This window comes from Mustela lutreola, chromosome 14 (assembly GCF_030435805.1).
Source record: "Mustela lutreola isolate mMusLut2 chromosome 14, mMusLut2.pri, whole genome shotgun sequence".
Lineage (NCBI taxonomy): Eukaryota > Metazoa > Chordata > Mammalia > Carnivora > Mustelidae > Mustela > Mustela lutreola.
In genome coordinates, this window is record NC_081303.1 from 17,214,224 (window position 1) to 17,228,468 (window position 14,245).

General features: G+C 43.6%; 1 protein-coding gene across 1 annotated transcript in view; it reads right to left on the reverse strand.

Moving 5' to 3' along the window:
• STX6 (syntaxin 6) overlaps positions 1-1,780 on the reverse strand; it is a 52,009-nt gene extending 50,229 nt beyond the window's left edge. Inside the window, exon 1 of the mRNA XM_059146834.1 lies at positions 1,357-1,780. Within this exon, the coding sequence (XP_059002817.1) occupies positions 1,357-1,391 (35 nt within the window). The 5' untranslated portion in view covers positions 1,392-1,780. The remainder of the gene's footprint in view (positions 1-1,356) is intronic.
• Between the last annotated feature and the right edge of the window lie 12,465 nt (positions 1,781-14,245).

The following is a 14,245-nucleotide window of genomic DNA, read 5'->3' on the forward strand; positions in this document are numbered from 1 at the left end:
GACACATGGCTTTAACATTTAAAAATTAACCTCTAAACTAATCCTTCTAACAAATAACATATTTTCCAGGTAGAGAGCCACATATTACTAATCAAACTGCAACTCAGTTTTCCCATCTACCTTTAAGTAGGATGAAGAAAGAGACCTTTACGGAAAATGTTAAGAAATACATATTTTACTGCATCATGGATAACAAAGTACTTCACCTAAAGTACCATGTAAATTTTCTTAGAAGAATCCTTAAAAAACACAAACACTCAAGCAACTGGTCAGCATTAAAAAGAAACTAGCAGCAACTAGTTGGAAGCAAAGGGACACTTTGTGGTTATTAGCCCTGATCTGGGAACTCTGGAGTTGTCAGATTTTTTTTTATGTCTGACATTTAAAACATAAAGCTGACAAGTTACAACAGCATGAAAACCGCCCCCCCCCCTTTATTTGTTTAATGGTTACAAAGATAATCTAACAAAGTGCAAATAAAGTTTCTATCTCCAAACAATCGAGCAATCAAAGATGGAGTCAGGACAGCTCCTAGGGAAAAAATAAGGTAAGGCAGTTCTGTTCTGAAAGGCTGGATAAGAATGGGGGAAACCTGTCAAAGAGCCTGGATGAAATCAGGGAGTTAAAAAGAAAGCACTCACTTCCTTTAGCACTGTGGGAAAATCCCAGTTGCTAATAGAAAGCTGAGGAAAGTTTAGTTTGGCTGATTTCATTTTGTTTTCCTTCCAACATCACCGCCGAGTTCGAACGACTGCTTTCCTCCCCTCACATTACTCAGTAAAAACGCCCCCACTGAATTGAGTTGTCTTCCGGAGCCCTGCTCCCCCGCAGCCCAGCCTGCAAACGTGCTCAGACGCCTCTGGGCGTGTTGTGGTCTCACCACTCTGCGGGCCGGCGCTCCAAACTCAATGGACAATGGGAGCTCACCCCCATCAACGCCAACTACAAAGCTCAGGAGGGCCATTTCCCTTTTCCTGCCCAGATGCTGTTTTCCCTCCTTCGAAGTAGGGCCCCGTGCTCCACTAGAGCCCCGGTGTGGGCTGGGACGCGTGTTGCCCTCCCCACCTGCAGAGCTGCTGATCCCCTAGCACCCCAAGTAAGTTGCATCTCCGCGCACAGCCCAAAAGGGATCCCCTTCCCCAGGGGCTTGGTTGGGGGTACGGTTTTCACAGTCCAGGTAGGACGGAGAGGGGAGGTCTCTGGACGCTTGGTCATGGCCCTGCAAGCTAAGCCGTCCTCACTGTCCCCTCCCTAGCCTCCACTTGTCTCCCCTCCCCCTCCAGAGAGAAGAGCGGGGAGGTGCGGGCTGGCAGCACGGCCACCTCCTCCTCCAGTGGAGCCCCCGGGGACACTCACCCTTTCACCACAAAGAAGGGGTCCTCCATGGACATGGCGTCCCGGAGCCCGGCTGCCTCACGCCCGCTCCGCGCACAGGGCGCCCGCGCCCTCCGAGCCTCCTCCGGCCCACCCCACCGGTGTGCCGCAGCCGCCGGGGCTCGGCCCGAGGAACCCAGAGCAGCTGGAGCGCTCAGGCCGGGGCGCACGAGACCGCCGCCGGTCCAGCACTCGATCGCCCCGCAGACCGAACCCCCGACTCCGACGCCAGCCCCCGCGCCCGCCTCCTCCGCCGGCTCCTCCCGGCGCGTCTGGCCGGCTTGACCCCGCCCCCGAGCCCCGCGGCCGCGGCCAACCACAGACGCGGCCCGCTGCACCACTTCCGTACCCGCTCTCACGTGACCAAGGCCAGCCCCGCCCCCCGTAGGCGGGGCTTGGGCGCTACGTCACTCAACCCTGGAGGCGGGGCTCGGAGGCGGGTGGGCGAGGGCTACAGTTACTCCCTTGGCGACTCAGGTTTGCTCCCTCCCGGAGGGCAATACCCCAGTACCTGATCTTTATGATTTTTTTACCTTTCCTGTACTTTTAACACTTAATTTTGATGACAAGATTTATAAGTTCATCTTGTCCAGGCAATAAAGCACGCTCATATACATTATCTGACTATGATAATGTTGCACAACCCCTTTATGTAGTTCTTACTATTGTGTCCCGCAATGCCCTCAAGGCTGAATGTACATTATCGCAATTTTCCTGGGGGTAAGGTATTATTTCCAATTTGTAAATGACAGAAGTTCAGAGGTTTCAAGACTGCCTGTGGTCACACACCCTGGACCTGGCAGTCACAGATTCTATGCGCTCTCCGCTAAACTGGGTGTATTTTCTATTGCCGTGCACCCTGCAAGTGAGCAGTAAAGTAATTTTTCTCATACAGCATACCGGGCTTCCCTAGAGAGAGCTCCTTTAAGAGACTAAGAAGGGACCAGTTATGGCAATTTCTTCCCGGCTGTAGTTCAAAAGCCCTTCCAGATAGCATTTTGGTCAAAACAATTAGCCAGCTCTGGTGCTATGTATGCTATAGGCTTTGTGAACTTTAACTGCTGATGATTACTGAGCACTTAACTGTGTGTCAGGCACTGTACCGCTATCTCAGTTGCTCTCATAATGAGATAATTGCCATTATTATCCCCATTTTAAGAATGAGAAATCTGAGATTCTTGGAGGTTAAGTGACTTGCTCAAGGTCACCAGTCCTTTTGGTGATGGAAGAGTCCTCAGAGCCAGACAAAACCCATGTGAACCTGGATTCTATTATTTGGTTTCTCATCTCAAAACATGAATAACAATATTTAGCCTGTGGATTATCGTGAAGGTTAAATAATAATACATGTAAACCCCAAGGCCCCCAAACAATGGGGCAGCAATTGCAAAGGTACAACTAAACCAACATGAGTTTGCTCTTCTGTGAGTCAGAAACTGAACCATGTTGAGTCGTCACACAAAGAAAACTTTTATTTTCAGCAAATAAGGAGAGTCTTGGGAGTCTTGACTTCCCAAGAGAGGGTGGATGGGTTCCTTTTGTTTAGGATTAGGATGAATAGTTAGATAAGGGAGCCTTGTTCGTATGCAGAGGCAGGCATAAGTTTGCCCAGTGCCTTAAGGAAACATGCCTATACATGCGTTGTACGTTATGTGAATAAGTGTAAGTCTCCTCCTTAGGCAGATATATTATAATGAAGTAAAGGTAGTGTAGGTCACTCCAAAGGTCACTCCATGGTCCATCTGCACAGTCATGAGTGGGGGTACAGGTAGTCTGGGCTGGTGGGAGGCCTTATCAGGGCCTTCACCATCACCTGAGGGGTGGTTTTGGGTTTCCTGTGCCTGAGTTGAGAGGTAAGCGGAAAGAAGAGCTTAAGGCAAGGTGTAAGATAAAGATTAGTGAGTACAAACAGGTAGACATGTAGGCAGTCAATGAAGCTGAGGAGGAGAGAGGTGAAAATCTCCATTCTGGGATGCCTGGATGGCTCAGGGTCTGCCCGTCAAGTTAAATGTCTACTTTCTGCTCAGGGCATGATCCCAGAGTCCTGGGATTGAATCCTGCATCTGGCTCCTTGCTCAGCGGGAAGCCTGCTTCTCCCTCTGCCTGCTGCTCCCTCTGCTTGTGCTCTCTCTTTTTCTCTCTGACAAATAAATAAATAAGATCTTAGGGAAAAAAAGAAGATCTCCCTGCTTCTGAGACCCAGGAGGAACAGCGAGGTCAGATGTGGGGAAAAGAACTTTGGAGAGAGAACCATTCAATTTGGCTATGGGCATATTGAGATAGGAAGGTGAAAAGGATCATTGTTCATTCATTCAACAAACACATGTCATTGAGGGGCAGATGAGAATACTGATTAAGAGCCATACTCTTAATACTGATTAAGAGCCACATTGCTCGAGTTCAAATTCCAGTTCTGCTGCTTCCCCACTATGGTGTCTTGGGCAAGCTATTAAATTTCTCCTTGTTCTCATCTGTGAAATGGACTGCATCCCAACACCTTCCTCACAGAGTATCATAAGAATTAATGAATTAATGTGTGAAAGGTGCTTAACAATGCCCAGCACCTGCTGTGCTCTTACTGTGTGCTAGGCAGTGAGGACACAGACATGAATAGTCTTGGTCCTTGCCTTCAAGGAACTCAGATTGGTGGGACAGACAGGACCCATGGAAAGGAAAGCTATAATTAAAATGAGGGAGAAACAAAGGAAGTTACTTCTTTTTTCTTTTCTTTTCTCTTCTTTTCTTTCTTCCTTCCTTTTTTTTTTTTTTTTTTTTTCAACTTTAACATGCCTCAGGTCCTGGCATACACAATTACTCAAAAAAAAAAAAAAAATCTCAGCAAAAAACCATCTCCCCCTATTTCCCTGGCTCCCCCCAAAAAAACCAAACCCTTAAAAATTCTTATGGAATAAAAATAAAATAAAAACAGTAGTTGCCTTGACGTGGGTGTATTGACTGGGAAAGGAAATTTTCTGAGGGGTGGATGTTGTATATCCTGATAGGAGTGTGGCTTATACAGTCAAAAATGCCTTTGTTAGACCTCATAAAACTGTAACATTTAGATTCTGTTCATTTCATTTTGCTGGAAGAGGCTGCCATGCCACCTCTGAGTTTTCTGTGCAGTCCTGAGAGGGCGTCCAGGAGAAACTCCAGTCCCTGAGTGAGTCTGCAAAGGTAGGAGAGTGGGTGATGGAAGGAGCCTGCTGGGGGCCAAGCACAGGTCACTAGGTCAGGGATTGGATGAGAATGAGGATCAGAAAGTATAGAATCACATCCTATCATTAAGGATTCCAAGGCAGACCAGAGCCATTGCTTTCCCCTAAAAGCTGGGGGGGGGGCATGACACCCCAGCAAAGGAATCCCTCCTACTCTAAAATGGGAATAAAAATACCCAACCTGTTCCCTCACTGGGTTGTTTTAAGGATCAACGGGTTGCTGTAAGTGTCCCAAATCCTTTTAAAAGAGTAATTTAAAAATGTTTTCCTTGGGCGCCTGGGTGGCTCAGTGGGTTAAGCCTCTGCCTTCAACTCAGGTCATGGTCCCAGGGTCCTGGGATCGAGTCCCGTATTGGGCTCTCTGCTTGGAAGGGAGCCTGCTTCCTCCTCTCTCTCTGCCTGCCTCTCTGCTGCTTGTGATCTTTGTCTGTCAAATAAATGAATAAAATCTTTAAAAAAAAATGTTTTCCTTGTGGTAAAATATAAGTAACAATTTACCATCTTAACCATTTTTAAGCATTTAATTCGGTAGTGATAGATATACTCACAGTGTTGGCTTAACCAATGTCCAGAACTCTTTTCATCTTTGCAAAAACAAAACTCTGTACCAACTCAACTACTCTCTTCTACCCTCCCCCCATCCCCTAGCAACCACCGTTCTACTTTCTGCATCTGTGAATTTGACTACAGTAGGAATCCCCTAACCAAAAACATGCAGTATTTGTCTTCTTGTGATTGGCTTATTTCACTTAGCGTAAGGTCCCCAAGATTCATTCATGTTGTAGCATGTGTCAGAATTTCCTTTTTTTTTTAAATGCTGGATAATATTCAGTTGTGTGTACATACAATATTTTGTTTATCTATTCATTTATCCATGGTCACTTGGGTTCCTTCTCTCTTTTGGCCATTGTGAATCATGATGCATGAACATAGGTGCACAAATACTGGTTCAAGACCCTGCTTTCAATTCTTTTGGGTATATAACCAGAAATGAAATTCCTGGATTGTATGTTAATTCTATTTTAATTTTTTGCGAAACCACCAGAGTGCCTCCACAATGGCTGCACCGTTTTACAATCCCACTTACAGTGCACAGGGTTTCAATTTCTCCACATCCTTTCCAACACTTGTTATTTTGTTTGTTTGTTTGTTTGTTTTTAATAGTACCCCTACTAACAGGTGTAACGCAGTATGTCGTTGTGGTTTTGGTTTAGAGTTCCCTGATGGTTAGTGATGTGGAGCATCTTTTTGTGTGCTTGTTGATCATTTGTGTATTTTCTTTGGCAAAATATCTATTCAAATTCTTTTTTTTTTTTTTTAAGATTTTATTTTTAAGTAATCTCTACACCCAATGTGAGGCTTGGGATCTTGACCCAAGATCAAGAGTCACATGCTCTACCAACTGAGCCAGCAGGTTCCCTTCAAATTCTTTGCTTATTTCTTGAGTTGTTTTTCGTTGCTGAGTTCACTCTCAATCCTTTTTGAAACAGCACAGAGTAAGGGAGAAAAGTGTTACATACACGTTAGGTATTACATTCTTCATCATTTTCCCAATTTTTTAAAAACCCTGTGTTCTAGAACACTCCAGGAAACATTCACTTATGTTGGTTTCCATTGATCCAGCAATGACTATGTTTCCCAGTCCCAGACACAGGAGACAGACACACAGTGGTTATTTTCTTTTCACTCCTTGGATGTTACCAGCATCTCCCACTCTTACTCTCTACATATTGGTTTAAAATAAATAGGGAGGAATTCTATTCAACTCATATATACCAACATTAAGAAGTGATTAAGAGGGGCACCTGGGTGAGTCAGTGGGTTAAAGCCTCTGCTTTCGGCTCAGGTCAGGATCTCAGGATTGAGCCCCGTGTCGGGCTCTCCGCTTAGTGGGAAACCTGTTTCCTCCTCTCCCTGCCTGCCTCTCTGCCTACTTGTGATCTCTGTCAAGTGAATAAAATCTTAAAAAAAAAAAAAGTGATTAAGAATTTTTTTTTAAGTACGAGCCAGGCCTGGTGTGGAGCCCAAAGCAGGGCTCAAACTCACAACCCTGAGATCAAGACCTGAGCTGAGATCAAGAGCCAAATGCTTAACTGACTGAGCCACTCAGGTGCCCCAGTGATTAAGAATTTATAGAATGTACATTTGGTGATTATTAGAGATGTTTTAAAGTGTATAATGACAAATATGGAAAACAGCAAGACACAACATTGAATATATGATACACATTTTTTAAGAGATTTTAATTATTTATGTAACAGAGAGAGAGATCACAAGTATACAGAAAGGCAGACAGAGAGAGGGAAGCAGGCTCTCTGCTGAGCAGAGAGCCGGATGCGGGGCTCCATCCCAGGACCCTGAGACCATGACCTGAGCCAAAGGCAGAGGCTTAACCCACTGAGCCACCCAGGTGCCCCTATGATATACAATTTTATATACACTGTTCATTTATATGTATACATTTAAACATATATACATTCATTTTATATACATATTTATACATATATACAAATGTCTTTATACATAGAAAATGTTTATATGTATAAAAAAGGAAATGTATTTAAAATTTCATAATTTTTACTTGGATAATCAGAAATACAAAAAGTAAAAAAAAAAAAAAAATTTAAAAAAAGAAAAGTGAGAAAGCCAAGTGACCACATGTTCAAAAACTACATCAAAAGTTAGCAGTCTTTTTTTTTTTTTTTAAGATTTTATTTATTTATTTGACAGAGAGAGAACACAAGAGCAGAGAGAGAGGGCTGAGCAGGGAGCCACATGTGGAACTCGATCCCAGGACTGTTTCTAGAATAAGGCAAGTTAAGCATGCATGAATGGATGGATATTGATACTATTAAAAGTTAAAATGTGTTATTGGAATTCAGTGACCTCCTTGACAAAATAGTGAATTTGAACCATTGTAGGAGGACAGGTTGACCTTTACCATTTTCTACAAATTTGTCAGGGTACAGGGAATCTCTCCTGGAAAACAAGAGAATCCTAAACATAGTAACAATGATTGCTAACATTGACTTACTATGTAGCAGACATTGTGCTAATCCATGCACATCTTCAGAAGTGGCTCCAGAATTTCTACATAGGGCAGGTTTTAGAACGTGTTTGTATGCCAGGGCAAGGAGGCTTGAATTAAGGTTACAAGATAGACCCACTGCCTTTCCTTAAATTGCAGGTTTATTTGGGAAGGCTCAAGAGGGCCGATGTTGATTGTGTGTGTGATACTAGTGCTCTAATGTCCCAACAAGTAACTGGTCACCTCTTGGTTCCATCACCGGGGATCTCACTGAATCCACACAACCCTGCAAGGAGGATACTGTCATTACCCCTTTTCCACATGAGAAATATGAGGCTCTGAGAGGTTGATAATTTGCCCCCGGTCTCATAGGTAGGAAATGGCAGAGCCCCATTGGAATACAAGTTTGTCTGACTCCTAAACCCATGTTCTTTGCTACCGTATTCTACTGCCCATTTGCACAAGGGCTAGTCTTCCCCAAAAATTAGCAAATGGATTTTACCTAAGCACCTAATGGTTCAGATTAGGTAATGGTACCTAATGGTTCAGATCAGACTTCAGACACACACCCCCATGCACTCACCCATGGGCACACGTGCTTGAGCACATGCACACCTACTGAGTTTTTAAAAATAGCCAAGAGGAAACTATTTATTGACCGTGATAAACTACATTGTATGAAAAACAGCATTATTTAACAAACAGACTCTCCTGCTAATTTGATAATTTGTCTTTTGGTTTTTGAGGGTGACCTGTCCTATTGGGTCAGATTCTTCAGATGGGCTTTTTGATAATGTAGATATTAAAAGCCAGGACATACACACACACACACACACACACACACACACACACACACACACACAAAGCCAAGGTAAAATTAAAGGGATCCATAGTGAACAAGATAAGTACAGAACACTAAAAAGTACAGCCCAAGATTTAAGGATAGACAATTGCTCAGAGGGAGGGCTTGTTCTTCCCAAGGAGAATTCACAGACCTCTTACCTACCCCAGGGATTCCCAGCTTAGGGGGTGTGGCAGGCTTCACTTGTCCTTTACAATCTTGATTATCATCAAATCTATTTATTTGAGAATTTAGGGACCGTTAAAGCAATTCTCCTTTTTATTTTTATTTTTTATTTTTCTAAATTAAATTTAATTTTTTTTCAGTGTTCCCAAATTGATTGTCTTGATTCTCCTTTTTGAAATCCACTGTTAAAAGAAGAACAAAGGGAAGAACAGAGGAGAAAAAGAAGAAGGAAAGGAAGAAAGAAACATAAAGATCTGAGAAGAAAAAGTGTTAGGAGGGGCTGGAAGGTTCCTGAATATTGATTTCATTACTTGGCTTCTTTTTTCTTTGGGGAAATGAAAGACAAATAGTTTCCCACTGCTGCTGTAACAAATGATCATAAACTTAGTGACCTAGAGCGACACAAGGTATTCTTTTACAGTTCTGGAGGTCAGAAGTTTGAAAGTGGGTCTCCTGAGCTAAAATCAAAGTGCTGGGAGGTTGCATTCCTTCTTGGGGTTTTAGGGTAGAATCTATTTCTTCTCTTTATCATTCTAGAGGCTGCCTGCATTCCTTGGCGTGGGTCCCCTTTCAACAATGGCCTCCTTTGCTTCCATTGTCACATCTTCTCTGAATCTGACTCCTTTGCCTTCCTTTTAAGACACTCTTGTGATCATATTGGGTCCACCAGATAATCCAGGATAATCTTCTATCTCAAGATTCTTAATTTAATCATATCTGTTAAATCCCATGTAAGATAACATTTTCACAGGTTCTGGAGATTAGGATGTGGATAACTTTAGGGTGATGGGAGTGAGGACATTATCCTGCCTACCACAGAAGGAAGCCAATGTTCACAGTTCTGCTGCCTACAAGGGGCATCATAAACCAGAACCACATCTGATATTTCAACAACCTTGTGCAACATATGCCAGGATTTGCTTTTAATGCTGAAGAGACTGAGCCTTGGTGCAATGTGGGATTCTGCCCAAGGTCAAGCAGCTGGGACACAAACCCAGATACCTGAACCCCAGCACAAGCCAGCCTTCCTCATGGCCCTGCCTCCACTCTACTCTCCCATTCACCTCTACTTCCTCTTCCCAATCTGGGCCCATCCCCCAGCTTCCCGGACAAGCTTAAGCTGCTGTTTCTCAACTTGATATGCTCTCCTGACAACCAACTGACCGACTGAGGTATAGTCACAGCTTGATCATAGGGATTTCTAATCAAGCAAGTCAAGTGGCTGCCTCTCGGGATCTTCTTTTAGGACTTTTTCTTGCCCTCCTTTATTCAACAAGCATTTTTTGAGCTTATTGTGCTGGGTGCTAAAGCAACAAGGAATGATAGACCTAAGCTAAAAATAACCAGACAGTCAGTGATACATACTGTCTCAGACAAAAGGGGTCTAAGATTGCAGGAAGCCAGAGGAGGGAGTTTCAAATTCTGGGAGCTTTGTGTGAATCTTTTACCTTGACCCTGGGTGCAAACTAAGCTCCAGTGAAGAACCAAAGGCTTCTTTTCTTTTGAGCTCCTTAAGGGACCAGGTATTGTTGGTCTTTCTGCGCCTTTGCACATTGCTCTGCTCCAAAAATAATTAAAAGTTGGGAATAGGGTCAAGACAGGCACACTAAAAGGATGAAGCAGTGTGTGAGACCAATAAAGGGTTAAAAGTCACCTTGGAAGGCCATAAGCCCTGCCATTTTGTCTCTCTATTCTACCTAGCAACTGATGACACTCAGTATTTCTCCCTGTTTTTATTAGGAGAGGGCCCTGGGTGTTGCTAGGTTGTTGAGCTGCTGCAGAGCAAGATTTGGTGGAGCCACTAGAGACTTTTCATGTCATCAGCCTTCCAAGGGGTAGAAGCCATTCTGGAAATACCCTCCTGGCAAATTCTTCACTTTCCTGAGTTTCAGGGGTGCTGAAGAGTGGGGCAGATCCATTGCTCTGGCTTATTTCTGGTTTTTGTTAGTTTGTTTTCTCTTTACCATAAGCCATACTTGTCACAAAAGATCCCAGAAAGATAAAAATGATGGTTCTGGACTTGTTTACTGGGTGTAAAGAGATATCAACTGAATAGGAGGATTCTTTTTTCTATTGTTTAGGGGATCCATGTCACTGGGAAAGCACATGGGCCTTCTGTTGTCTGAAATACATGAGAAGGCCCACGGGCAGGAAGCACCAGGCTTCTCTGTCTTAAGCAACTGCTCACCCAGCAAGGGGCTGGTCCTCCAGAGTGGTTTGGCAGGCAATGTCTAGAAATCAGTCTGGGCTCATGTACTTGACAGTCAAAAGCTCTTTCACATCATCTGTATATTAATTCCACAAATGTTGGTTGATGAGCTACTAGATGCAAAACACTTTGGGAGATACGACAGTGAATCAGACAGACATAGCTCCTGCTTCTATAGAAATTTAATCCAGAAAAGTCCCACCATTCAAGTCAGAAAGGGGAAAGACTGGGGGTGAGGATAAGAGATAAATGATGGAAAGAAGAAGGGAGGAAGGAGGAAACGGGTGATATTTCTAGAAGTTCAAAGCTTATATATCACATAATACCTACTCTACACATAGTCTTTCATGTGATAGTCTTACAACCCTTTGTGGTAGGCTAAGAATATATCCCCATTTCAAGATAAGGAAACCCAGGCGTAGAGTAGGGAGGCTGACTCAACTCACGAACAAAGTCTCAAGTAGACACAGGTCCTCAAGCCCGTAGTCCCAGGCTTTGCCACAATGTCACAGCACTTTTGGATGTGGATATTTAACATGCTGATCATTGGTAGAAAATGAAATAAAACCAGTCAGCCATAAAGGACAGGAAAGGTCGCTTTCCGCTGGCTATTTTCCTTCTGACTCCTTAGACTCCAACCTTTCTCTGTTCTATCTTACGCCCTGAGAAGCTGACGGCTACAGACTGCATCGCCTTATTGCTCTCGTAGGCTGATATCTGTTTGGGTACACCCCGTGGGAGGCCCTGAGAGGAAAGAGATCAGAGAGCGGGGAGGAAGGAGAGGTTGGGGTATTTCCTTCTTCCTCCTTGCCCTCATTCTGTAACGCGTCTGGTGGTAGCTGTGCGCCTCTGCTATGCAGTTTTCCGTAAACAGTCCCTTCCCCATGGTTCTAGCTCCCACTGAGCCTCAGTGAAACTGTCTGCTACTCTTACCTCTGCAACTCTAGGGTCAGTAACAGGCCTTCCATGATTACCAGTTTCTGCGTGCCGCGTTATCCCTTATGAACTCCCTTAAACTTGCCCATGCCTATGCAAAGGGTCCCTTCCTTCAGGTGAAGGCTGTTTCCTGCCCCAACACTGACTGAGCGTTCTTGAGCACAGAGGGATGCTAACAAGGGAGGCGGGATTATGAAAAAGACTTGGTCTCCTTGATGTTTGTGCCTAAGGCAGGCTCTGAGTAGGCGCTTCTAGATGGGAAAATACAGGGAAGAGATACCAGAGTGTTTGGGGTCAGGAATTGTCAAGATAACTTCAATGTCACTTCCACTGTGTTGCTTTCCTTGACTCCATAGTCTGCGGTACACTGCTCCTCCTCTGCAGGCCCATAGTGCCTGTCCACAGTTCTAGGTTCTACTTGCGAAATTCTTCCCTTGAAGGCAGGGAGAGATCTCCTCATTTGCCTCTTCTTTATTTCCCAGGCACTACCTAGTGACGAACAGGCACTTAATGAATGCTTCCCAAGTGAATCTATGTTCAAAGGTAATATCCCTAAGAAACCGAAGTTATCTGACTACGATGAGCCATAGAGAATTTGGGCAGCAACAATGACTACAAAATTGCACCTGTGGTTTACTGTCATCGTAGAATTTGTCTCAAAAACAAAACCAAAACCAGATGTTTCACACGTTACAACCCATCCTGTTCTTCACTTCAGCCTATGGGAATTTGTAATCTGGTGGTGGGGGGGGCATACATGGGTTCCCTCTTGCACAGCCATATATGCTTTGTGTGTTTAACCTTGAAATAACCAAGGTCAGTCTCTTGGTATTACTCACAATTCTATGGAGATATCAATCTGTTATATCAATCTGCTCTTCACAAATGGTTGAATCCTTCACCGACAAGGACTGATGATGGAGAAGCCCCCTGCGTTAGAAGGCAGATTTGGAGATCATCTGCTTAGAAAAAAGCCTAGAGTTCAAAAACAGTTAACATGAGAAAATGTGAGCCTTGGCTATAGACTGTAGTAGACTTCAGTCTGTTTCCATGGAGCTGTTGCCAAGGTACGTGCAACCGAAGACATTTCTCTAAGACAATGATCCTCTCCCCTAAGGCCCTCTTCTTCCTGGTTGACATTGAGACTATCTACATCTGAGAAATTCAACCCATTTGTAGCTTTTTCTTCTGACTAGTTGGAATATCTGCCTATTCTTTCTTAAAGCCCCTTGACCTTAATCCTCTTACTCCAGGGGGTTACCAGCAACTAGAGGGAGGAGGCCTAAGGTAAAGATGAAACACATGGCTCTTGATGCACTAGTTTTGTGAAACCCAGATTGAGACAGATGACAAAGGACATTCTTTCCGATGTCCAAAGGTATATTTATTCTGGAAAACCTTTTATGAGTATGGGTATCAAATCACATTTTGTTACAACTTCAATGAATCATGTAAAAAGGAGGAAATTCAAAAATTAGAATTCTTCTGGGAAATATGAGGCATATGGTCATCATTGTATGCGGAGAATACTAAGAAAAAAACCTACCAGAGCTCAGCCATTCATTCTCTAGAGCTCTATGTGACCCTGCAGTGTTCTCCTTGCTATTTTTCAAACACATGGAGTGGACAACCTCCTAGAAGGCTTGGACTTGCTGCTCTCTCTCTGGAAGGTTCCCTGCCCATGGCTCCCTTCCTTCCCAGATCCAAATTTCTTCTCAAATGACACCTGCTCAGAGAAGCCTTTCCTGGTCCCTCTATCTATAAGATCAGCTCTCTTTACACTGTCTCCTTCCTCTGCTTTATTTTTCTTCACACACTTGGTCACCACTTAATCCTGTTTTATGTATTTATATTTTATAAAAATATATATAATATATATATTTATCTTTATAATATAATATATATATTAATTGTTGTCAGTTGTCCTCATAGAAATTAGATCAGAGAAAGGGACTTTGATGTGTTCATTGCTGTATCCCTAGCAGCTAGGACCGTGCCTTCTGGAAATTCAGAAAAGAATAAGATTTATGTGAAAGAAGACATCAGTAACCTCCAAAAAGGATAGCCTCAAAAGAGTAGCTAAAAAATTCAAATTGCCACAGTCAGCGCACACAGCGCTCTAAGTTCCCGTAGTTAGGTGAGTGGTTAGGTCCTTGTTAGGGATAGAAACGTTCACACGACTGCATGGTTTGAGAAGCATCCAAAGAGCCTTAAAACTAAAAATATCACCATCCACTTCTCCTCATTCCCACAATGCCTGAAATTCCAATGAGTAGTTCTCAGAAATCATAATCATTTTGATGGTATTAAGGCACTGGGCCATTTGGGAGAAGTAATGAGTAATAATCAGAACTGTGTTGACCTGGTTATCCAATCATGACGCACGGCCACTTGTAGGAAGATGTGGAGCCTGAGCCCCCAGGGACTGGGAAATCAGGGATAATGAGTCATTGTGA